Source organism: Tenebrio molitor, chromosome 6 (genome assembly GCF_963966145.1).
Source record: "Tenebrio molitor chromosome 6, icTenMoli1.1, whole genome shotgun sequence".
NCBI lineage: Eukaryota > Metazoa > Arthropoda > Insecta > Coleoptera > Tenebrionidae > Tenebrio > Tenebrio molitor.
Window position 1 is genome coordinate 5,515,055 of NC_091051.1, and position 21,059 is coordinate 5,536,113.

Consider the following 21,059-nt stretch of genomic DNA (forward strand, 5'->3'; position numbering starts at 1 on the left):
CTCGGAACGAGAAAGCACGAGACAAAAATAAAAAATTGCCGAATGAAATAAACAGTTTTTCCACTACGTTGCTCGGGTCAATGACTCAAAAAACACTGAAAAAAATTCTCCAAGCAATTACATTACGAAATAAAATGGTCAAGGAAAAATTTGAAAGAGTATGATGTTGACTGACACAAATTCATGTAATAATAAAGGAAAAATAAATAAATGAAAAAAGAACTACAGCACAAGAAGTCAAAAAAAAACTCAAAAGAAATGTAAAAAAGTCAATAACAGTAGCAGTACATAAATTAAAAGTAAAATTTTATATTACAGATTACAGGGCTGTTGGAATGTGAGTTTTAGGAGTTTAGCTGACTGCTAAGGGTAGGTATGGCAATTTTGACATTTAAAAAAAAATCTACAAAAGGTACATTATTATTTTTGTTTAGTATTATAATTGCTTTTAACGTAATTTAAGATAAATTGGTTTGATTAAATTGTATTTAATTTATTTTATTGTGGTTGAATATTTGCACAGTTTGCAACCAACTGTGCACCCAGATTTAAAAGTATTTTCTATTTTCTTGAAAATCGTGTTAATTCTGGATGAGGAATTTAAATAGTTATGTGTCCACATAGCTGAGGGTCGAGTTCCTTTTTGTCGATTAAATAAATCGGTCTCGTTATCTCTCCCATATCCAATTTCAGTAATTATGGATTGTGCATCGTTATCTTTATGTTTACCGTTAGCTATGTATATTGCGTTCCGTGATGTCACTGTAAAGATGGCGGCTGTTTCACTTGTCAATGTACGAGGGAGCGTAATTTCGAAAAGTAAAAGTTGTTTGTAGTAAAAACCGCTCAAGTAATGTCTAAAACGTCCAACCACGAAAATCCGTCGCAATGACCGGTGGAACGAATCAGGTAAACCACTCGCCCCCTCTTTACCAAGACCAGGGAGCCACTATCGTACCCTGCAGCTCGCAGGAGACGGCTGCGCCCCCCAGCTATGAAGAAGCCATAAACCCCAACGGTAAAAATCCCAACTTTCTAATAATTTTCTCCGTGTAAACTCGCAAATTCCAGCCCCTCCTCCCTCGTACGACTCCCTTTTCGGACGCGTCAGGGAGGCCCAGAAGACCAGCAAGGGAGTCATCGACTTCCTCAAGAACATCATAATTATAGTTCTAGGCACCCGTGAGTACACCCGCTCCGTGTTTACCGTTGTGTGATTTGTGTTTTCAGTGGGGTGCACGGTGATCCTGGGGGTCACCATAGTCATCCCAATCTGTATGATCGTGATGGGGCTGCTTTATTTGTACGATTGTCCGCAAGGCGAGTACATTCCCGTGTATTTGTTGGTCGGGGGGATTTTCGGGGTGCTTAAGCAGCTTCTGCACTTGTCAGCGAGAGTCCGACAGACGGAAGAGGAGCGCCAGGAGGAGAGTTTGCGCCAGTCGCCGACCCAGACCCTGCTGAATTGCTTCATGCTCGGCTGGTTTATAATTGGTAAGTGACAAAAGCGCGCTTTTCGGGAGTGGGCACGTTTCTAGTGGCGTCATTACAGGCTCCGTTTGGGTCTACAAAGAGTACGAGCCCAATTACAATCCGACCGAGGGCCAATATTGCAATAAAAATCTTTACTTGTTTGCTTTCTGGCTGATCACTTCCGTTTACATTCTCTTGGGTACCATCACGCTCTGTCTTTGTTCGATCAGTATAGCCACCGTGGTCTTCCACACCGACCACAGGGACAACGACTTGAGGTCGGGCTCGTTCTGATGAGGCGCCGTTGCCATGTTTTTGAATCGTCTGTGATACAACTGATTTTTATTTCGCGTTTGTTAAGTTTATTTAGTACAGGTGACTTGATTTTCTTCTAATTAGTTTCCACGGTCATTACAAACACCTACGTTTTATCGTATATTGTTAAGTGACGTTTCGGGGATGATGATAAATCAATCCGGAAACCCCACTTAATACGGACACCGGCCGTGACAGTCTAAGGATACTATTATCATGTATTGTTAAGATATCGTGTAATCATTACTAAAAACCGCTTCTAAGACAACATGTGTACAAATTTATGTCGTTTTGACACTCAAATTCATTGACAAATGACAAATTCATTGAGACATGTATTATTATTAAAAGACTGCTTCCGACGCTTTAGTGTTGTTCGTGTATGCAATCTATCGTTGTTATTGGAAAAATGTCGAACTTAAGCGTTGACCAATATTAAGAGAATCTTATTTTAAACTGAATTAACATCGTGGCGGGGAAGGGTTTTCGTAATTTATTTTGTTTATGGTTGTTGTGATACGTTCCACTTTTCTAGAATTTTTTCATTTTTCAAGCTAGCTCGAAGTGATTTTTACTCCATTTTCAATTGATAATATAATATATGACATATATTTATTTAGTTTATTGTAAGCAGTGATGACGTCGCACATTTTATAAATATACATATTGTAAATATCGCAACCAGTTTTATTCGTACCCGACAACCTTATTCACTCCTCCACGTGTGTCGTTTGCCACAGAAATACACAGTGGACACGATTACGAAGGCGCAACACTGGAATAAAAAGAGAAACGATAAAATTGCGCAATTTTTACGATCGATTTCATTGTTATTACTTGTACGAACAATGCCACGCAATTGATTCCGCTAAACAAGCACGTTTGCAAGGCTAAAGTGGCAGCTATTACTTTTAAACAACCTTTGGAGGACGTCGAATTATTCTGACAGCTCGTCTGAAATTACTATTAACGATTACAATCAGTACTGTCGCTCAATAATTAGAACGAATTCTGCTGTCGACGCCAATTGCAAACATTTTACTCATTGCCGGCATTCTGGAAATATTCCGGACGATTTTGGAATTTTACCAAGAATGCCGATGACACATACATTTATGTATTTGTATAAAGAATTGTTTTTTTCTCCGCAAATTCGAATTCAATATTTAGATTTGTGCACCTTGCCACAGCAAGACTCGGGAAGGTGAGGAAGAAGCGGGAACCAATCTGTGTAATTATCCACCCCGCAGCACTCCAAACTCGACTGAGTCTCGTCCCACATCCTCTTGTTTCTCGAATTCTGCCTGTAGAGGTCCATCGATTCTCGCAGACTCCCCCGCAGCTTCTCCATCACGGGACTTCTCTCAACGTGGGTCGAGTTCAGGTGCAATTTGTGCGTGAACCCGATGTAGACGCCGATCACCACAAGAACGATCGAGAAGGTCAAAAGGATCAAGACCAGCGAGAGGAATCTCCGCGATTTTTCGTCGTTGTGAACGGACAGGACGATCCATGAACAAGGCAGGCAAAGGAGAGCCGCGGGGAGGGCAAAGTAAGCCAGCTCAGTGGACCCCAACAGAGTGTAAGATCTGAAACAGAGCGACCAAATCGACGCCGCCCCCAAACCGAGCACCAACACCTGCAACAGGATCGATTGCTTCGAGTTCGTCTAGTGGGCGGCGAGTACCAAAAGGATGACCGCCACGTAAAAGAGGGAGAACTCGGTGGTGGTGACGATGCGACCGGTTTGGGCGTTAGGGTAGATCGGGGGTGCCTTGTTTTTCTGCCAAGAGATGAAGAGCGAAGTGAAGGAGTCGGAGTCGGTGGGGATTTTCGACGATTTTTTGTCCTGCGAGGGCTGCAAAAGAGTTACAAGGGTGGAATAGGAGGGGTGGGATCGTGTACTTTTAATTTTGAAGTTTTGGACATCGTTTGTCGGGAATTTGGGGAGTTGCGTCGACTTGACGTGGCTTTCTGACGTAAATGTGACATTTGTGCAACAAAAGAACAACGCGAAGTACACTAGCGCCCCAAGTTTTAAAGCAAACTCCAAAATAAATTTTCCTGAAGCAAGAGCTTCCAAAAAAAAACCTTTTGGATTAATTCAGACGAATGAAAATCAGGACTGATCGAGTTGCAGCTGATAACAGCGATGTTCTTGATAAGAAGTACCACATGATCTAATAAGAATTTCATCCAAGTTACCTGTGAAAAACAAAAGTCCGCGTCTTCGCTAAATCTTACTTGAAATGTCATTACTGTCATTTACTATTTTATTAAGCACTAACCAATAAAATTGTGTTTTATAATTTTCACGAAATTGTTTTTTCTTTGGACCATAAAAAATGTATACTTAAATCCAACGTTATGAGTTACGACAGTTCTCCAGCAACAGGTATTTACATAAAAAATTACGCCAATTATGCTGAGTTGTTTTTCATAGTTAACTTTGATCGCATTTGTTTTTTAATCATGTGGTATTTTATTCTATGAATTGGAAAAAAGCTTTTAGAACCTGTTCACAGTAATAAAATAATGTTCCTTGTATTTTTTTGGCTTCAAACTGACTTGAAATATACATAGTTTCGTAGAAAATAACATGTTTTGAAAATAAATTGTTACTGTCAGCTGTCATTTTAGAAACATTTAAAAAATGATTCAACTATTTCGTAGTTCAATTTACTCACGCGTCACAACTAAATAAATTTTTTTAGAAATTAATTAATAGAAACTAATTAAATATAATTAAGTCAAGGTTTGGGAAGAATTTGGTTTGTTTTTATCGTTGCGTTATTTTGTAACTCGTTTTAACACAATTGCCAATGAAGTGGAACACAACAGGTATTGATCAATAGTTATTTTCAGCAGTTAACGTAATTAATGAATTAAATGTACTTGATGAGGGTTGATAAGGGAGGAGTCGTTCTGAATATTAATTTCAAGGTAAACAGGGTAAATGCGTGAGTAGTATCGATTTTTATAACTAGACTAGCTAGGAGTAAAAAAACAAATGAAATTGTACAAAAAAACCTGTTTTATTTTATCGAGTATTGTACACTTAGAATTACAAATCTTAACCTAGTGGAATGTATATAACAAAAGGAAGAGCGCTCGACTCACTCCAGCATTTTGAACAGGACGCAGGAGAAGATCATCCCCAAAATCTGCAAAAACAAATCGTCACATTTTGGGTTTTCTACCGTGCGCCACTCACCATCAGGCACGCCACGACGACCCCGGCAGATCCGATGATGACCGCGTGCTCCTTCACGTACTCCTTCGTCACATCGAGACACCCTCTCGTGTAGAGGGTGAACGAGTTCTGGTGCTCCACCAGCAGGTTGCACCTCTGTCGACGTCCCAACACCGGTTTGCAGCAGGAATCGGGGATGTTGTCCCTCCAGTCCTTGTAATCGTGCACCCCGCAGCACATGAGCCGCATCTGGGTCTCGTCCCAGGCGTCGGTCACGGGTCGGTAGTTGCCGTAGTCTTTGAGGGAGCCGAGCATGCCGTTGCGCACCGTCGTGTCCACTTTCTCCCGGAAAACGTAGCCGAGGATTCCCCCGATCAGCATGGTCACGAAAATGAGAAAGAGGGCGATGAAGTACTAGAAACGGGAAAGTGAGAGAGAGACGGAGCGCGCGGGGGAGCTCACCGTCACCAGCATGCAGCGCACTTCTTTGATGGCGCCGAAACAGCCGAAACACGAGATGAAGGAGACCAGGAGGCCGGTGATGACGAGGACGTAAGCGGCGCCGGAGTAGAGGTTGGTCCCGAGGAGTTCGTTGGCGAAGGATTTGTCGATGACGGTCCAGAGGCCCAGACCGGCGACGATCAAGCCGCCCAACTAGACAAGTTTGGGACAATTGGAGAGTTTAACAAAGGTCATCGGGTACGTACTAGGATGACGACGTTCACCACGAAGAGGCTGTACTTCATGAAGTTGCCGCAGCCGTCCATCCGCCGCCCGAAAGCCATGTTGATGCTACTTTGATGCAAGAAGTGTCCTTATTTAAATTTCTTACCACGGGACATGCGAATCAAACAATGCAATTTATTCCGCGTGCACTTTCACTTGTTCTACTTAAGTCGGTGTCGGTACAAATCCTTGGAAGTGACCTGAAAATGCTCCTCGATCGAATCTAAATTTTCGATATTGGCAAAAAAAAGTACTCACAAGTCTTTTTACAATTCAACGGTCACGGAAGATTCGCGTCGCGAGACGTTCACACCTGCGGTTTGTTTGTTGTTTTTGCTTCGCCCCCACCACGACCTGGTAGTGGTCAATAGTGTAGTAATTTATGAATACATCAAACCATTAGTCACCACGATCGCACAATGCGCATTTTACACTCGATGTGACTCTTGCATGGCACATTTTAGCCAAGCTCGTACAATTTTGACCTTCACACGTCCCAGGAGAAACTCAAATCCGTTTACGCTACTCCAAAAAACATTAATTGGTTGTTTACACATCGGAGAGAGTCGGAGAAACAAAAAATTCGTCAAAAGATATCACAGTGAAAGTAAAAACATTACGTTATTCACGGTCGCGAATCCGAGTTTCCCTTTAACCCGGATGTTTGAATTTAGCGCGCCACCAGCCACTCGACTGCATAACCTCAAAATTTTGACATCAGTGTCAACAAGTTGTCAAGGGGAGTTTTGTTTTTCTTGCGAAGACCGCGTTTATGAAGACTTCAAAAATGATCGGTAGTTATTATTTCGTGATCGTGGGCCACAAGGATTTGCCCCTATTCGAGATGGAGTTCACTAACAGCAAAGACCCCAAGGTAGGGCGGCGCTGGCGCACAGCCCCTGTTGAGGTTTTGCGTTTCAGAAGGAGGACCATCGCCACTTGAACCAGTTCATTGCCCATTCGGCTTTGGACCTGATCGACGAGCACAAATGGAAGACTCACAATATGAACTTGAAATCAGTTGATAAGTTCAATCAGTGGTTCGTTTCTGCGTTCGTCACCGCGAGTCTCATCAGGTTCGTGATGGTGCACGACAACAGAAACGACGACGGGATTAAGAACTTTTTTTCGGAAATTTACGAGGCCTACATCAAACACTCCCTCAATCCTTTTTATGAAGAAAACACAGTGATTAAATCAGCGGCGTTTGAGAAAAAAGCGCAACTGTATGGGAAAAAATACTTGTCAAGTTGAATAAATTATACAATTTACGTGATAACGAATTTATTTATTTTTATGTAAAAAGTTATATAATTTCTTGTCCTAACAGGGAGAGTTGCTTTAAAAATTGTTTAGCGTTGGCGAGCGTCGAGGAGCCGTAAGTTATCCTCTTGGTGTTCCCGGCGGAAGTTTTTTGTTTGGCGTAGTCCACCAAGTTTTGATACTCAATATAATTTCCGCCTCCCACGATAAAAACTATTGCATCTTGAAATGGAGAACGATTCCTTGGGATTTCCGTCACTCTCAGTTGCTTCGGGTCTAAGTAATGGTAGTCGTCCATTTCTGGACTGTTTTTGAACTCCATCAGATGGTCCACGATGCGCGTAACGGGCAGATTCTACAATTCCGTTATGCGGGTATTAAAAAAATGAAATCTCAAGTAGGTAACAGTACACTTGGTTCCCACCCAGACCGAGTCACGTGATCCATACCAACGAATCAAAAGCCGTAGATATCCCACGTGACTCGCGCAAGTGTTGGTGGGAAGAATGCTAACCAATAACTTACGTGCCGTTTGATTACTAAATTTTTAACACCTTCCATAACAAAATTGGAGCCGTGAGACACCAATTTGGAGAACATGTTGACAGTTTTAGTGCCGGCACCTTCGTACTGATTGGAACCCGACGCCATTTTGGCGTAGCTCCTAAAATTTCAGTCTTATAAACCAGTTTGTTACAGATTTCGGTGGTCCATACTTCCATCTTTTGATGTAATGGGTTGGAGACAAATCGCATCCGGCTTCAGTTAGAGCCGTTTCGTACCTCTTCAGGTCACTGTCGCTTATGTGAGGAGTACAAATGTAAAAAATTATAAACAATCGCATTTTGTCTTCAGGGGTGCCAGTCCCAGGATCTGCGATCAAATCGTAAATCGTCTTGTCCAGAGCCTGAGTCTTGCTCAAAATTTTCTCCTCCAGCTCAAAGAAGTTGTCCAGTTTTCTGGATTTAATCACGTTGAGTACAGCTAAGAAACAATACATTTTAATGAGAGAAAACAGCATTTTTGATACTGACAAGTTGCAATTGAGGTGTGCATGTCTATTAGTCTCTTTCTTTCGAGAAGCTGCGGTAGCGAGTTCACCGCCGACGTGATTTTCGCCGTGTTGTCCGTAACTAAAGACAGCGCTATGTCGTTCTCTCCGTCGATTCCCATCGACGTTTTCAATTTCTTTACTTCTTCTTCTGACGATCTGTACTGTTCCAGCTCTTCTTGGATAGCTTCAGCAACAGTGGGGAAAGGGGAGCCCTTGTGCCCCGACCAAAATTTGTCTTTCGTGTCGAGCTCGCACGTTCGATTCTTGGCCCGCGCCCCTACAAATAAATAGATTTCGCTTTGAAATACGAGAAGCGACGCAACAACCACCTCCAGTTGGTGTGCTTTCTTCAATGATGACCCGATTTAGGTTCAGATTTAGCAAATCGTGCGCCAGAGCTTGATACGTCCACGTGTGGTGTAGCGGGGTCGCCATGTCGACGTTCCTGTCCAAAACGATCAAAAGAGGCCTTTGGAAATTGAAATTTCCCGATTGGGTGTCCGAATGCAACAAATTATTTCGCGCATCCGCCAAATTTTCACGCAACTTTTTCTCGAGTTTTTTCGCGACCATCTCGGCAGCGTTCCCTTTGGGGCTGCGGATAATCGGGACCGTACCTAAAGTTACGAAAACCGAGAATAACGAGTCGACTATTCGATTCATTATCTCGTCCATTTCCGTATCTTTTATGTCGCCCTTATTAATAGCTGAAATGACAAATTTCGCCAAAAAACCTCATTTAAGTTGAGAAGTTACCGTAATATGATAGCGCGTCACTATTTTGATTTTTTAGTATAAACATGTCATCATCTAAAGAAATAAAATTAACATACTGATCATACACCTGGAAAACAAATATTTATTTTATTTTCATAATTCATCAGGGACTTTACTTTATGAATGTTGGCAACGCAATTAGCTTGTAAGGCCGCGGAGGCGAGATCTTCAAGTTTTTGTCTGGAAATGGCTGAAATAAAGTTTAAATGATAAATATCGTACACCCCTTTTTGGAAATCTTGCGCTATTCGCCCCAAATTCTCATCTGTAGGGGCACAAAAGTAAACAGCAGGCACTTCAGGGATTGGATCGCGATCTGAATGCAACTGACTGGAAAACGCGCATTTTAAAGGGAATTAAACTTTATAAATAAAACATTTACACAAATAATGTCACCCCTAATTCTCTCAACTCTTTCACAGAAATCAACACGGAAATAATATCTTGACCTACGCTGTCGTAAATTAGTACTTTCCATTTTGGTTCTGAGGCGCTCAGTTTGCTCTGGGGTTGATTTAAATTTAACATTTGTTTTAGGGCATCTAAAAAGTGAGGTTAGAAGGGTGTTACTTGAGTGCGTAAAAAGACTTACTGATTTGCTTCTGACGCAGTGAAGTCATTTTGGATTGAATTTAACTCACGGACAAGTTTTAATAGATGTCCTGTTTGAACAGGGCGATTTTTCAAAAAATTACAATAAACAGCTGACGTGTTCATTTGACAACTATCATTACTGCCAACTTAGACAATGACAATTTCCACTTTAAATTAACGAATCGGTCTTCCATTAGAGATTAAAATCAATAGAAACCATCGAATTTCTTAATTAGTCTTAAATATTAACACTATCCTCTCTTGATGTCCACTCAATTAACTTTTGCAATAATTGTTACGTGTACTCGTGTTGGTACACCTGGCAAAGTGACGGGTTTGAGTATGTGTCATCTTTAATTGTCAAAATTCTCTACAAAATCTAATTTTTGAGGTGAAACCGCCGTTAAAATTGCGTGAGGGTGTCAGTGGTATCGTTTGAAAATCTCAGAGTGCGTTGTTTAGTGCCAAATTGTGAAACGTGAATTTACGAAGCCAATACTCGTCCAGTTCCTGGAGCATATGTGAAAGTACGATTTCGCCCCATTAGTCGTTTAATTTCTCGGAGTGAGAACTCAAGAATGCAATGCTCCCTAGAAGACGCCGCGCTGGCTCCGAAACCGAGCCTCTTGTAGTCGTATCGAACGACAATTCGTGGTCGAAACAATCTAACCTCACTTACGTCAACAGTGCATATCCGAACAATGTGCCCCAAGATTACTACCTAGAAGACGATCTCACCACCGAAGATTACACCGAACCAGAACCGGTAATGGCTGCGAGAGACAGGACTAGTGAATTCGTAAATACCATACAGACTTTGCAAGGGCGCAGCATTGCCAGAGCCGTGGCTGTACGCGACCCCAAGAAGTCCAAAGTTATACAAAGCCACTCGGAATTTATGCTCATAGCCAAAAACATCGGCCGAAATATTGCCAGCACCTACGCCAAACTAGAAAAACTGACTCTGTGTAAGTACAAAATTGGGATTGAGTGTGTTTTGCCGTTTCTTTTACCCCTGAGTGTAAACGATTAAAATGTATTCCTTAAATAAATCGAGTTGCGTCATCCCGAGTACCACAAGAATTAATTCCGGATTTTTTTTCACCTGTTACGAGCAACGTGAATCTTTAAAAACAAAACATTATTTTAAATTAATATTTGGAAATTTGTTGCTTAACATTGCGAGAGGAGTTGCGCCAATGGTACAGCAGAATCTATTAATACTACTGAGTGATGTAGCTGAGTAAATAGGCAACTAGAGTAGGGATAACAACCTGTGTGTTTAGATTTACTATTTCCAGTCAGACTGAGGATCTAACCTTCACACGTGATCATAATTATCAGTTATTTAACCTTCGTAATCTTGCATTGTCATAATTATCCTTAAAATCGCAGTTATCTGAAGAGCGCCGATCAGAATGGCCGCGTATGAAATAAAAAATCTTCCGGAGTTGGTCCGCCCCATGTTGGGCGAATCGGAGTTTATTGGTGCTTCCGTTGCGAAACTGACATCAGCCGGGGATAACTATTGCAGCTTGATTTACGCCGTCGACATCACCGTGAAGGATGGTAAAGAAGAAAAGATTTTACACGGAGTGGCGAAGATGCTCCCGCAAAACGAATACGTTCAGAAGTTGTTCAACAGCCCGCGCATCTACTTCAATGAAGTCGGTTATTACGAAACCATCGTGCCTTGCTTGAGGAACTTCCAAAAGGAACAAGGATTTACGCAGTTGTTGAGTTCCGTGCCCGACTTTTACGGTGCCAGGTTCAGTCTGGACCCGTCCAGCGACAGAATCGACGAAGACGCCGTTTTGCTTATCAAGAACATAAAAGCCGAAGGATTTTCAATCATCGACAGGAGAGTAGGTTTCGACCTGGTCCAGAGCGAATTGGTTTTGGAAAAAGTGGCAGAGTTGCACAGCACCAGTATAGCGTTGAAGCTGCATAAACCGGAGGTGTTCGAGGAGAAGTTGGGACCGTTTTTCCAAGAATTCCAAATGTACGTGGCGGATAAGACCGCACACGAGAACGTCACAAAGTCGATGCTCGACTTGATTAAAGGTGATAAGTTCTGTTTTGATAATTTGGAAAAAATCAAAGATAATTTTAACGAATCCAGCTCTCACGCAACGACGAGAAATGATAAAACATTTTCAAGTCCTTTTATGAGTCTCGTTCATAACGATATGTGGACCAACAATATTATGGTGAAAATTGTCGATGGGAAAACAGTCGATGTGAAATTCGTCGACTATCAAATATACGAGTACAGTTCTTTGGCTAGAGATGTGATCTTCTTCTTGTTCAACAGCGTCCAGTTACCTGTCATAAAGGAGCACTGCGATCATCTCTTGGCTTACTATCACGGTCAGTTAATAAAGTACTTGAAGAAACTGAAATGCGATGTGTCGCCATTTGGATTCGAGGCTTTTTTGAGTGAATTACAAAACGTGGCAAAACGGTTAGAATTTTTTCACCTCATACTAATGTTGCGACCGACATATGCTGAAGACGCAGATTCTACGGAAATGGAAAACATCAGCGAAAAAGATTTTCAAAATGAAAAACCAGCTTCAGAAAAGTGCAAACAAAAGGGGTACTTCATCGTCCACGAATTCATGCGAAGAGGCTGGATTTAAAAAAGCCATTGTTGAAATCCGATTAAATGAAATGTAATTGTGTAGTTCAGTAAATGTTAACACACTTTTAAAATCCATCGTTAATAAAGTAATGTTTACATGTTTTTTTTTTTTTTTTTAATGAAGTAAAAGAGTTACATCACTTGCGTGGTTTGTAGTTTGAATCCCCCTCCTTGTGGTACTCTTATGAAATAATTTCTTTGAATTAGAGAAATGTCGGCGTCGGCGGTAATCAGGAGTTGTTGCAGTGGCCAAGCGAAAATCGCTGTTTGACGACCGCACCGCCGAGATCCAGGAACTGACTTACATAATCAAAGGCGACCTGAGCAGCTTGAACCAACAAATAGCCCAGCTGCAGGATGTCTCGAAGAAACAGAAGCACCTCACGACGGGAAGACACCTGCAGTCGCACTCCAGCAGCGTGGTGTTGGCGCTGCAGTCCAAGCTGGCAACCATGTCGACGGATTTCAAGCAGATCTTGGAGGTGAGGACGGAGAACCTCAAGCACCAAAAAACCAGAAGGGAGCAATTTTCGCAAGGGGGGCTGCCGCCTCCGCCGGTCTCGTCGTCGGCACAAGGTGAGAACTCGACGGGGGTGAGTTTTGGCTAATTGTCGATGGGTGCAGGGAGCCTGCTGCTGCAGGAGCAGGACCAGGTCAGCATCAACTTGGAGGGGTCGGCGCTGGTCCCGCAGAGGAGCCAGATGCAGGCGGCGCTGATGTACGACGAGACGGACAATTACCTGCAGAGCAGGGCCGAGACGATGCAGAACATCGAGTCGACGATCGTCGAGTTGGGAGGGATCTTTCAGCAGCTGGCCCACATGGTCAAAGAACAAGAAGAAATGGTGGAAAGAATCGACACGAACGTGCAAGACGCCGAATTGAACATAGAGGCTGCCCACGCGCAGATTGTCAAGTATTTCCAGTCAGTGACGTCGAACCGGTGGCTCATGATAAAAATCTTCGGGGTTCTTATATTCTTTTTTATATTTTTCGTGGTGTTCTTGGCGTAGTATCGATAGGAAGGTTGGGACACTTCAGAGAAACATTTTTTATTGTTACTATTTTATTATTTATTAGGTAGGATTGCAAAAAACGTTTCTTAAAGTGATATTGTTACTGCGAAATTACGAGAGACAATATATTATGAATAAAAACATAAAACCTGAACTACACTTTTATTTTAAAAAACAATTTAATATAAATTAACATAACTGGAAACACTCTAAATTACGCTCTCTTAGCGTCCTCTTCGCTCGACGAAGTCGTACTGGTCATACTCTTCGCGTTTTTCGGGGGAATGGGATGATTAAACGGCTTACCTAACTTATCGTATACTTCTTTGACTCTAACGATCGCGGTTCTGTTGACGTGCGTGATTCCGGCATCTTTCACCGCCGTTTCGAACACCGTCGGAATCTCTTCGACGTTATTTTTCGACACCAAAACGTCCAACAGACAGCTGTAAGCGTTGCCGACCGCTCCTTCCGTCACGTTGCTCGTTTTCAAATGTTCGATCAATTTTTTGATCAAGTTCTCGTCGGTGGTGTCTCGGGCGGTGTGCACTATCCTCTGGAACATTATCCTGGGGGCGTCCTTGAGATATTTGTCCCAGATCTCCTCGGCTTTGGCGTCGTTTCCCGTGATGAAGTAGTTGGTCCACAAGACGTTCAGTGGCGCCACTATTCCCCTCTCACCGTACTTGATCGCCAGAGTTTCATCTGAAACAATCGAACCTCAACTCAAAACAACAATAAAACCGTCCGACTTACATCTCTCGATCAGTTCCGGGTGTCGTTCCAGGATGCCGTAAGCGCCCCCTCGCGGAAACTTCTCTTCGATCGCTTTGATGTCTTCGCTTTTGGCACTGTCGATCTCTTCTTCCAATTTGTCTAAATACTGTGCGGCTCTTCCTGCTATTAGATTGGCGTGGCAAAGTCTGTTGTCGAACGAGATGTTCTTCTTCAGATCTTGCGATATCTTCGAGTCTATGATGGCCAACGAATCCAGATCGCCAGCGCTCGCCAACTTGTTCAATAAAAATTTAAATACTCTTGTGATGGGGGCGGAATTCCTGTCCAACAGGTGGAACGCGATCTTGGTGGCTTCGCCGATTCGGTCGCTCTGCAGCAACTTCTCGATCAACAAAGACGCATCTGTCGCGGTGAAGCTGTAGTCGTTGGGGTTGTAGTATTGCAGAGCGCCCTGCGCGTCTCCCGCTTTCATCTTCTTCCTGAACATCTGCACCGCCCTCTCTGTTTGCGTCACCGGGGGGGCGGCGGTTCGAGACTCCGGAATCTGGAACGGCACGGTTACTCCTTTGCTCTTCAGGAATTGTCCCAAACTGATCAGAAACTCGTCAGTCGGCAGCAGATCTTCTTCCTGCATTTGCGTCCAAAGCCCCAGCGCTTTCTCGACCTCCTCTTGCTTGATGTAGCTCAACAAGAGCTGGAAGTAGATGTCGTTTCTGTTGATGTGGTCCAGATCTTTGGTCGCGTCCTTCAAGCCTTCCAGAGGCTTGACCATTCCCTCCTGCCTGTAGCGCTCGCATCTGGTGTTGATGCGCTGCGGTCTGTTTTGCAAACCCGGCGTCTCCAGGATCTTCCGGGCTTGCCTCACTCTGCCGCACTCGACGAAAGCGAACACCAAGTCGTAGAGACTGTTGATTTCGCCGTGGATCGACGTCGACAAGTCGGTCAGTTTTTGCAGCTTCTCTGCGTCTTCGTTTTGGATTAGTTGACAGGCGAGTTCGTTCTTCCACGGAGTCGCCCTGAACTGGTGCACGCACCATTCGAACTTCTCCAGCGCCTTGTCCAGGTCTTTGTTCACCAGATGCACCTTGACCAGAGGTCCCAGGAGGACGTTGTTCACTTCGATGAACTCCTTGCGGACCAGGGCGTCGAACAGCGTGTTCAAATCGTCGACGCGACCTTCTTCTGCCAAATAATTGAGGAATCGCCAAGTCTGCGCTCCATAACTGAAACCTCTGTCTTCTTGACGAGTGTCTCGAGGTGTATTCTCGATAAGAGTGATAGCTTCTTCGAATTTTCCAGATCGAACCAACAAATGAGCCACACTCAGAATCTTAGACTCGTCCATCTTGAAGTCATCTTTCTCTTGTACTTCTTTAAGCTTGTTGTAGTAATGGAGGGACTTCTCCAAGTTGTCGTGGTGGGCGTACAGATCCGCCAATTGGGCGTAGATTCCGGCGGTATAAACAAATCCGTTACTTTCAAGCTCCTCCAACAACTTTTCGGTCTTCTCTAGATTCTTTGCTCGGTAATAGAGAGTCAACAACTGACGTTTCAGACCGTTGGTGTCTTGTTTCTTGGCGTCTAAATTAGAAACGAGTCTCTCCAACTGCTCGACGTTCATTTGATGCGAAGGAGTGTACGATGGAGGTTTTCTAGCGATCGGAACTGGAGTAAGTTCACCTGACGTAAGCTTACCCAAGAGACTCGAGATCTCTTCGGTCATCTTCTCTCCCAGTTTATCTTGAAGCTTTTCCGCAACAGTCGTCGAAATGCTCAAACCCTGTTCAGTCAAGCCCCGAAGGACGTTCTCGATATTTTCGAGGAAGTGGCGATGAGGAGTCGACAATTCCAGTACCAAATTCCCGACGACTTCGGTCTTGTCGACCGACGGTGCGGACTCGTCGTCTTCGAGGAATTTCAATCTGTCCAAATTCTCGTACATGTTGCGCACGATCTTAATGTAAGAGTCTAGATCTCCCGTTTTGTAAAATGCGTTAGTTAGAGGACGCTTGAACAGGTCGGGGTTGTAGTAGGAGTTTACTTGTGACGAAATAACGGCGGCTTCTTTAATATCGTTTTTGTGCAACAAAAAGTGGACGAGATTTGACGACGACACTCCCAGGGAGATGTTGGCGGTTCGCAACAGTGCCAGAATCTCGCTGCTCGTGCCTTTCAAATTCGGAATGACGTATTCCCTCAAGGTTTCATTATTTGGGGCGATTTTAAATTCGTTCATCTGTTGCAACACCTCCAGAACCCCATGCCCAGAAGGATCACTAGCTTTGGCGATTATCAAAGGCCAGAAGTAATGTTGTCTGATCGGGATATCCCTTTTACTCAACTCCTCCAAAAGAGGATACGCTATTTTATCATTACCCATCTCGAGACTGACTTGTGCGGCCAAAGACAAACCGCGCTCGTACATTCCGTTCGTTTCTAATTTATTGCAGAGCTCGACGATCTTCTCCACAGGCCTGTTAGCCTTGACTAGTTGTTTCACGTAGAAACTTCCCACGGGGGCGAGCGTCCCTTCGCTCCTCGTCGACCGTACGATTGTTTCAAGGATAAGGAAAGCGGAATCCTCTTCGCCCTTGTTGATCAGACGCAAAATCACATTTATGGCGTCTTGGTTATAACCGATGGCGCGGCGAACTTTATTCAAAATAGGGGGGATATGTTCGCCGTGACCGTTAGTGGCCAATGCGTATATTATATCTAAGTAATCTTTATCAAGTAAATAAATTTCTTTGCTTTCGCATTCCTGCAAGATTTTGTTGATTGCGTCAATGTCCCCTTTTTTGCCGTAACCGCAGAGGAGAGTCGTGTAAGTGTCGGCGCTAGGTTCCAAACCTGCTTGAGTCATCACTCCCAGAATTCCTTGTGCTGAATCCATATCCCTTTAAAAACATGGACAATGTTACATACAGTACAGTACATTAACGACTAATAACGGAAAAAAATTGATTTGATTGGTCGCAAAAACAACATAATAGAGCGTGGACTTTGACCCCAACTAGCGATAAACGCTTTTATTTAATTTTTTATACTCAAATTTCATACCCCGTCTGTGAGTGTCCAACAATGAGAGCATTGAATACATTTTCGTTAACTGGCAGCTGTTTATCTTTCATAAACTCCAGAATCTTCGTTGCCCCTTCGATGTCCCCTACTTGACAATATCTAGCTATCAACCGTTGATATGTGACGCGATTTGGTTCTATTCCTTTACTTTCCAAATCTGCCAAAAACTCTGTGGGTGAAAATGGATGCTCATTCTCTAGATAAACCCTCAACAAAGCATTATAATGTGATATATCCATGGGTACATTTAATTTATGTAAGGTGTTCCAAATTTCTTGCACCAGTTTGGTGCGTACTTCCGGCAATTCTTCCGGGACCAAATTGCCGCAACATCTGATCACTAGAAGCGACTGTGAGCTGGTCGCGGAGCGTGTGTTTCTGATTTCTTCGAGGACATCTTCAATATCACGTCGTGATATTCGCCCGACTTTCCTCACATCTTGATCGAGTCTTTTCAGACTGTTTTCTAAGCCTTGATCGTGTTGTGCCGGTATTTGGGAGGCGAAAGAGCTAAAAGTTGAATATTGCGTAATGTTAGACGGACGCCGGTTGATGGACTTACCGAGGGATCGCCCCGCAAAGGCATTGTGTGGTGTTGACGAGGTTCCCGTCGAACTCTCGTGGTGTGTTAAGTACAACATTTCTCGCGAAACCGGCAATGTATCGGACGAATTTCGATGAGCGGAGAATTGAAGCCATGCTTCTCGTGGTTTTAGTGTGCGACTAAAGCATTTAGGGAATTTTATCGCCTAAATTGTCGTTCTGGTTTAGCGATATTTATTAATAATCATTACTGTATCGAAATACACCATGAATTTTAACAAAACTTCTACAACAAGTAGATATTGGCGTGATGGAAATGTGGTTTTCAGGCTAGAAATTACGTAAAAGTTGTAAAATGATGTTGGTTGGTACGACTGCTGACCGAGTCGTCGCGCTGTCAACTTCATATCATTCATGTATCCAAATAGGTTAGAAACTCTCAAGTGCTAAAAGTTGGGTTTATCGGTTTAAATAAGAAGAATTGTGATTTGTTAAGTGTTTATTATGAAACCGTACATATTAAGCTTTAAGTAAATGTTGAATTAATTGTGATTGTGTGACTTAACCATGACTACGTCGAGTGAAGACGTCTTGCTCCAGGTGCCCCAAGTCCGGTACAAAAAGGGTGACGGCACGCTGTTCTTGATGGACCAGCGCCTGATTTGGATGGTGGAAAACAGGGACACCGTTGCGGTCTCTCACCCTTACGCTGACATCAAATGTGAGCGTTCAAAATGTACCTGAACTTCCATCGAATAGTCTGTTCCAGCTCAAAAAATATCGCCGGAAGGAAAAGTTAAAGTGCAGTTGCAAGTCGTGCTTCACAATGGAGTGTCGTCGACGTTCCACTTTACGAATCGCAACGGTCTCCAGGCGCAATTGGCCGACAGAGACAAAGTCAAAGAGATGCTACAAACCTTACTGCCAAAATTTAAGAGAAAAGTAACAAACAAAAATTGTTTTATTGGAATAAGGTGTGAATAGTCGAATTTTAGGTGGACAGGGAATTAGAAGAAAAAAATAAATTGTTATCGTCGAATCCTGCATTATTGCAGCTTTACAAAGACTTGGTTATGACTGAAGTGGTATCTTCTGAGGAATTTTGGGCACAACACGCCTCACAGTACACTCAGAAACAGAAGCAGCAACCTCAAGATATTGGTTTGTGGTTCATCTGAGTTGTTTTTCTTGAGGAATTTATATAATAGTATTTTTTTTTGTTGGCACAGAAAAGCAATCACAAAAAAAAATTATGTCAGTTATTCTAATAAAAGTAGAAGTATTTAAGATGACTGAGTTGAATTAATAATTTTACTTTGGGCCTGTTTGCAAGGTTGTCAAGAGGCAAGAAATTACAAAAATTTCATTAATAACTTGCAAGTTGTTACTTAACACTCTCATAAAAGTTATGTAATCATAAACCAGATTAATCTATTCCATAAAAAGGTTCCAGCGATGTTTATAGGACGTTTAATAAAATCTCTTGATCATATTGATTATTTTTATGTAGTCAGTTATTTGTTAAGTGTTTTTGTTTATTTCACAATTTCCGGTTGAGATAAATAAGAGGGAATTTAACTTTCAGGTGTTTCCGGTGCCTTCTTAGCCGATATTAAACCTCAAACCGACGGATGTAACGGGTTGAAATACAACATAACTCCAGACATAATCGAATGTATTTTCAAAACATACCCGGCGGTCAAGAAAAAATATGTGGAGAACGTCCCCGCGAAACTATCCGAATCTCAGTTTTGGACGAAATTTTTTCAATCACATTATTTCCACCGGGACCGAAAATACGCCGAGAGCAAAGACTTGTTCACGGAATGCGGCAAGATCGACGATCAGGAGATGAAGCGCGACATTCAGACCGGCGTGGACGATCCTCTAGTAAATATAACCGAATTCGAAGACAAAACCTTGGACGAAGGTTACGGCGTGGCGAACGAAAAGATGAACGTAATCACGGGAACAGTCAGTCAAGCCATGATCAAGCGGTTCAACCAGCACTCGATAATGGTGTTAAAAGCAACGAAGAAAGTGAGCGAAGCCGCGGAAGCCGAAGCGAAAAACGCGCCGAAGCAGAACGGCAGCGTGGGCGACCTGGAGAAGCCCGAGGAGGGCCACGTGGCCAAAAAGAAGCGAATCCAAAGCAAAATCACGTACGACGACCTGGATGCGGCCGGTAGCAGCACCGCCGTCTCCGGACCTAGTCTGACCTTGTCGAAAGTGGAGCGGTACCTCCACGGCCCCATGCCCGACACGAACATGGAACAGCTGAACCCCAACGAGACGTCAGCGGTGCTGCGGAGCGTCGTCCACGAGACGAAGCAGTGGCAAGTCCGGCACTCCAGCAGCTCGTTGGTGAGCCCGGCGGCGGCGGTGGGGGCTCTGGGGGAGCTGTCGCCGGGCGGGGCCTTGATGCGCGGCTTCCAGGAGCAGTCGCTGGCGCGTAAGTGTCCCCCGACCGACCACGCGACTTTCGTCTAATCGCGACGATTTCAGAACTGGTGCCGTCCGACATCGAGAACGAGGTGAGGAACCTGTATCTGGCGTTGTGCGAGTTGCTGAGCCACTTCTGGAAGTGTTTTCCCCCGAACACGCCGAACCTGGAGCAGAAAGCCGTGAAAATGCACGAAGCGCTGCACAGGTACCATACTGCCAAACTGAAACCGTTCGAGGACAAGCTGATCAGGGAACTGTCGCCGCTGTCCCACCACCTGACCAAACACCTCAATCAGTTGCTGAACGCCGCCTACCAAAAATTTAGCAATTGGCAGAAGATCAAGAACCGGTAGTACAAAGTTTTTGGGGCGGTTCAGTATTATTCCCTCGTGTTTCATTATTGTTCATGGCAATAAAACGAAAAGACAATTATTTTTTAAACCTTCTTATTAATTTATATTGTTAGAGTCTCATTTATAAGTCCTATTTTTCTTGTTATTGTAATAAAATGTACCAAAACCATGCGTTGGTTTGAATGACACATTTGAAATGCCCGCCAGTATTCCCATCAGGCGTCGCGCTTTTCCGCGGGTGATGCGATTTTCAGTTGTTTATCAAGTGAGATTGTGGCGTGCCTTTATTAATCGAATTTTTCTCGTTTTTAACGCATTTTGGTTTAAAACAAAGTTCGGAAGAAGCATTTAGATAACGTTTTCGTCTCTGTTAGTTATAAATTACGTGTTCGCGGAAAAAAAATCCGATTCGCATTTCACTTGTCGTTGATAGAATTCACAATTTTTTAGTGTTTTTACCGTATTTTTAACGTTTTAATGTAAATTAAGCAGTTCAATGTTCTTCAGGAAAGACATTTTCGGGCTTTTTAGAGAGGTACACACAATATTTTTATTTTTCTGAATTTCTTCCAGAACTTTCTTGTTGTAGGGGAATCCGGCACAAAATGGAATGAATCATCATGATTTCCCTTCACCATCAAGAATGATCAGGTAAGTAATCAAGTACATACCTACTTTAAACAATGTGTTCAATTTTAACTTATTTTTCAAGATATATTTGTATATAATAACATTTTAAGTAATTATTATTATTTATAGGCGAACGAGAATAAAAATAAGATTCATTTTAGCTAAAGTTTCACTTACTGCATTATGTTATATTTTTACGTCCAAAAGGAAAAAA

At 43.1% G+C, this 21,059-nt stretch overlaps 9 protein-coding genes across 9 annotated transcripts; 5 read left to right on the plus strand and 4 right to left on the minus strand.

Moving 5' to 3' along the window:
- The first annotated feature begins 739 nt into the window (after positions 1 to 739).
- On the plus strand, positions 740 to 2,469 carry LOC138132487 (transmembrane protein 272-like). Its single transcript, XM_069049994.1, has 4 exons — positions 740 to 1,018; positions 1,072 to 1,182; positions 1,231 to 1,494; positions 1,553 to 2,469. The coding sequence occupies exons 1-4, from the start codon at positions 889 to 891 to the stop codon at positions 1,765 to 1,767; spliced, it is 720 nt and encodes a 239-aa protein (XP_068906095.1). The 5' UTR covers positions 740 to 888; the 3' UTR covers positions 1,768 to 2,469.
- On the minus strand, positions 2,269 to 3,778 carry LOC138132486 (CD63 antigen-like). The gene is made up of 5 exons (XM_069049993.1): positions 3,694 to 3,778; positions 3,476 to 3,646; positions 2,969 to 3,427; positions 2,626 to 2,742; positions 2,269 to 2,563 (listed from the first exon to the last, which is right to left on the minus strand). Exons 1-5 carry the CDS (start codon positions 3,715 to 3,717, stop codon positions 2,495 to 2,497), a joined length of 840 nt encoding a protein of 279 aa, XP_068906094.1. The 5' UTR covers positions 3,718 to 3,778; the 3' UTR covers positions 2,269 to 2,494.
- Positions 3,779 to 4,804: 1,026 nt separating this feature from the next.
- On the minus strand, positions 4,805 to 6,113 carry LOC138132488 (CD151 antigen-like). The gene is made up of 5 exons (XM_069049995.1): positions 5,966 to 6,113; positions 5,689 to 5,907; positions 5,444 to 5,635; positions 5,003 to 5,395; positions 4,805 to 4,952 (listed from the first exon to the last, which is right to left on the minus strand). The coding sequence occupies exons 2-5, from the start codon at positions 5,764 to 5,766 to the stop codon at positions 4,905 to 4,907; spliced, it is 711 nt and encodes a 236-aa protein (XP_068906096.1). The 5' UTR covers positions 5,767 to 5,907; positions 5,966 to 6,113; the 3' UTR covers positions 4,805 to 4,904.
- A 218-nt stretch (positions 6,114 to 6,331) lies between these two features.
- On the plus strand, positions 6,332 to 6,986 carry Trs20 (TRAPP subunit 20). The gene is made up of 2 exons (XM_069050001.1): positions 6,332 to 6,581; positions 6,629 to 6,986. The coding sequence occupies exons 1-2, from the start codon at positions 6,480 to 6,482 to the stop codon at positions 6,959 to 6,961; spliced, it is 435 nt and encodes a 144-aa protein (XP_068906102.1). The 5' UTR covers positions 6,332 to 6,479; the 3' UTR covers positions 6,962 to 6,986.
- Slh (sec1 family domain containing Slh) lies at positions 6,975 to 9,564 on the minus strand. Its single transcript, XM_069049955.1, has 9 exons — positions 9,394 to 9,564; positions 9,184 to 9,343; positions 8,918 to 9,131; positions 8,781 to 8,868; positions 8,354 to 8,731; positions 8,005 to 8,301; positions 7,687 to 7,954; positions 7,496 to 7,634; positions 6,975 to 7,325 (listed from the first exon to the last, which is right to left on the minus strand). Exons 1-9 carry the CDS (start codon positions 9,419 to 9,421, stop codon positions 7,014 to 7,016), a joined length of 1,884 nt encoding a protein of 627 aa, XP_068906056.1. The 5' UTR covers positions 9,422 to 9,564; the 3' UTR covers positions 6,975 to 7,013.
- A 138-nt stretch (positions 9,565 to 9,702) lies between these two features.
- Positions 9,703 to 13,209, plus strand: Syx5 (syntaxin 5). The gene is made up of 3 exons (XM_069049988.1): positions 9,703 to 10,363; positions 12,286 to 12,615; positions 12,664 to 13,209. The coding sequence occupies exons 1-3, from the start codon at positions 9,979 to 9,981 to the stop codon at positions 13,050 to 13,052; spliced, it is 1,104 nt and encodes a 367-aa protein (XP_068906089.1). The 5' UTR covers positions 9,703 to 9,978; the 3' UTR covers positions 13,053 to 13,209.
- LOC138132475 (uncharacterized) lies at positions 10,393 to 12,141 on the plus strand. Its single transcript, XM_069049973.1, has one exon. The coding sequence runs from the start codon at positions 10,814 to 10,816 to the stop codon at positions 12,035 to 12,037; it is 1,224 nt and encodes a 407-aa protein (XP_068906074.1). The 5' UTR covers positions 10,393 to 10,813; the 3' UTR covers positions 12,038 to 12,141.
- On the minus strand, positions 13,204 to 17,651 carry bsf (bicoid stability factor). Its single transcript, XM_069049950.1, has 4 exons — positions 17,437 to 17,651; positions 16,854 to 17,384; positions 13,812 to 16,690; positions 13,204 to 13,760 (listed from the first exon to the last, which is right to left on the minus strand). Exons 1-4 carry the CDS (start codon positions 17,571 to 17,573, stop codon positions 13,270 to 13,272), a joined length of 4,038 nt encoding a protein of 1,345 aa, XP_068906051.1. The 5' UTR covers positions 17,574 to 17,651; the 3' UTR covers positions 13,204 to 13,269.
- Positions 17,652 to 17,775: 124 nt separating this feature from the next.
- Tfb1 (transcription factor B1) lies at positions 17,776 to 20,382 on the plus strand. Its single transcript, XM_069049971.1, has 5 exons — positions 17,776 to 18,138; positions 18,187 to 18,359; positions 18,413 to 18,578; positions 19,003 to 19,869; positions 19,923 to 20,382. Exons 1-5 carry the CDS (start codon positions 17,985 to 17,987, stop codon positions 20,213 to 20,215), a joined length of 1,653 nt encoding a protein of 550 aa, XP_068906072.1. The 5' UTR covers positions 17,776 to 17,984; the 3' UTR covers positions 20,216 to 20,382.
- Positions 20,383 to 21,059: the final 677 nt, after the last annotated feature.

What these genes read in the sequence shown, in the direction of transcription:
- LOC138132487 (XM_069049994.1), top strand. Translation starts at nt 889, where the DNA reads ATGACCGGTGGAACGAATCAGGTAAACCACTCGCCCCCTCTTTACCAA. An exon ending in AGAAGCCATAAACCCCAACG is followed by an intron (nt 1,019 to 1,071) that starts GTAAAAATCCCA and finishes CGCAAATTCCAG; the next exon opens with CCCCTCCTCCCTCGTACGAC. An exon ending in AATTATAGTTCTAGGCACCC is followed by an intron (nt 1,183 to 1,230) that starts GTGAGTACACCC and finishes TTGTGTTTTCAG; the next exon opens with TGGGGTGCACGGTGATCCTG.
- Tfb1 (XM_069049971.1), top strand. Translation starts at nt 17,985, where the DNA reads ATGACTACGTCGAGTGAAGACGTCTTGCTCCAGGTGCCCCAAGTCCGG. An exon ending in CCCTTACGCTGACATCAAAT is followed by an intron (nt 18,139 to 18,186) that starts GTGAGCGTTCAA and finishes AGTCTGTTCCAG; the next exon opens with CTCAAAAAATATCGCCGGAA. An exon ending in CCAGGAGCAGTCGCTGGCGC is followed by an intron (nt 19,870 to 19,922) that starts GTAAGTGTCCCC and finishes CGACGATTTCAG; the next exon opens with AACTGGTGCCGTCCGACATC.
- Syx5 (XM_069049988.1), top strand. Translation starts at nt 9,979, where the DNA reads ATGCTCCCTAGAAGACGCCGCGCTGGCTCCGAAACCGAGCCTCTTGTA. An exon ending in ACTAGAAAAACTGACTCTGT is followed by an intron (nt 10,364 to 12,285) that starts GTAAGTACAAAA and finishes GAGTTGTTGCAG; the next exon opens with TGGCCAAGCGAAAATCGCTG. An exon ending in GGTCTCGTCGTCGGCACAAG is followed by an intron (nt 12,616 to 12,663) that starts GTGAGAACTCGA and finishes CGATGGGTGCAG; the next exon opens with GGAGCCTGCTGCTGCAGGAG.
- bsf (XM_069049950.1), bottom strand. Translation starts at nt 17,573, where the DNA reads ATGGCTTCAATTCTCCGCTCATCGAAATTCGTCCGATACATTGCCGGT. An exon ending in GTTGGACACTCACAGACGGG is followed by an intron (nt 16,691 to 16,853) that starts GTATGAAATTTG and finishes ATGTTTTTAAAG; the next exon opens with GGATATGGATTCAGCACAAG. An exon ending in CCCGGAACTGATCGAGAGAT is followed by an intron (nt 13,761 to 13,811) that starts GTAAGTCGGACG and finishes CGATTGTTTCAG; the next exon opens with ATGAAACTCTGGCGATCAAG.
- LOC138132488 (XM_069049995.1), bottom strand. Translation starts at nt 5,766, where the DNA reads ATGGCTTTCGGGCGGCGGATGGACGGCTGCGGCAACTTCATGAAGTAC. An exon ending in TGGTGAACGTCGTCATCCTA is followed by an intron (nt 5,636 to 5,688) that starts GTACGTACCCGA and finishes AAACTTGTCTAG; the next exon opens with TTGGGCGGCTTGATCGTCGC. An exon ending in TCGTCGTGGCGTGCCTGATG is followed by an intron (nt 4,953 to 5,002) that starts GTGAGTGGCGCA and finishes TTGTTTTTGCAG; the next exon opens with ATTTTGGGGATGATCTTCTC.
- Slh (XM_069049955.1), bottom strand. Translation starts at nt 9,421, where the DNA reads ATGACTTCACTGCGTCAGAAGCAAATCA. An exon ending in TGACGCGCTATCATATTACG is followed by an intron (nt 8,732 to 8,780) that starts GTAACTTCTCAA and finishes TTGTCATTTCAG; the next exon opens with CTATTAATAAGGGCGACATA. An exon ending in ATTTAGTAATCAAACGGCAC is followed by an intron (nt 7,326 to 7,495) that starts GTAAGTTATTGG and finishes ACGGAATTGTAG; the next exon opens with AATCTGCCCGTTACGCGCAT.
- LOC138132486 (XM_069049993.1), bottom strand. Translation starts at nt 3,717, where the DNA reads ATGTCCAAAACTTCAAAATTAAAA. An exon ending in CCAAAACTTCAAAATTAAAA is followed by an intron (nt 3,647 to 3,693) that starts GTACACGATCCC and finishes ACTCTTTTGCAG; the next exon opens with CCCTCGCAGGACAAAAAATC. An exon ending in CCGAGTCTTGCTGTGGCAAG is followed by an intron (nt 2,743 to 2,968) that starts GTGCACAAATCT and finishes TAGTAATTTCAG; the next exon opens with ACGAGCTGTCAGAATAATTC.
- Trs20 (XM_069050001.1), top strand. Translation starts at nt 6,480, where the DNA reads ATGAAGACTTCAAAAATGATCGGTAGTTATTATTTCGTGATCGTGGGC. An exon ending in CTAACAGCAAAGACCCCAAG is followed by an intron (nt 6,582 to 6,628) that starts GTAGGGCGGCGC and finishes TTTGCGTTTCAG; the next exon opens with AAGGAGGACCATCGCCACTT.
- LOC138132475 (XM_069049973.1), top strand. Translation starts at nt 10,814, where the DNA reads ATGGCCGCGTATGAAATAAAAAATCTTCCGGAGTTGGTCCGCCCCATG.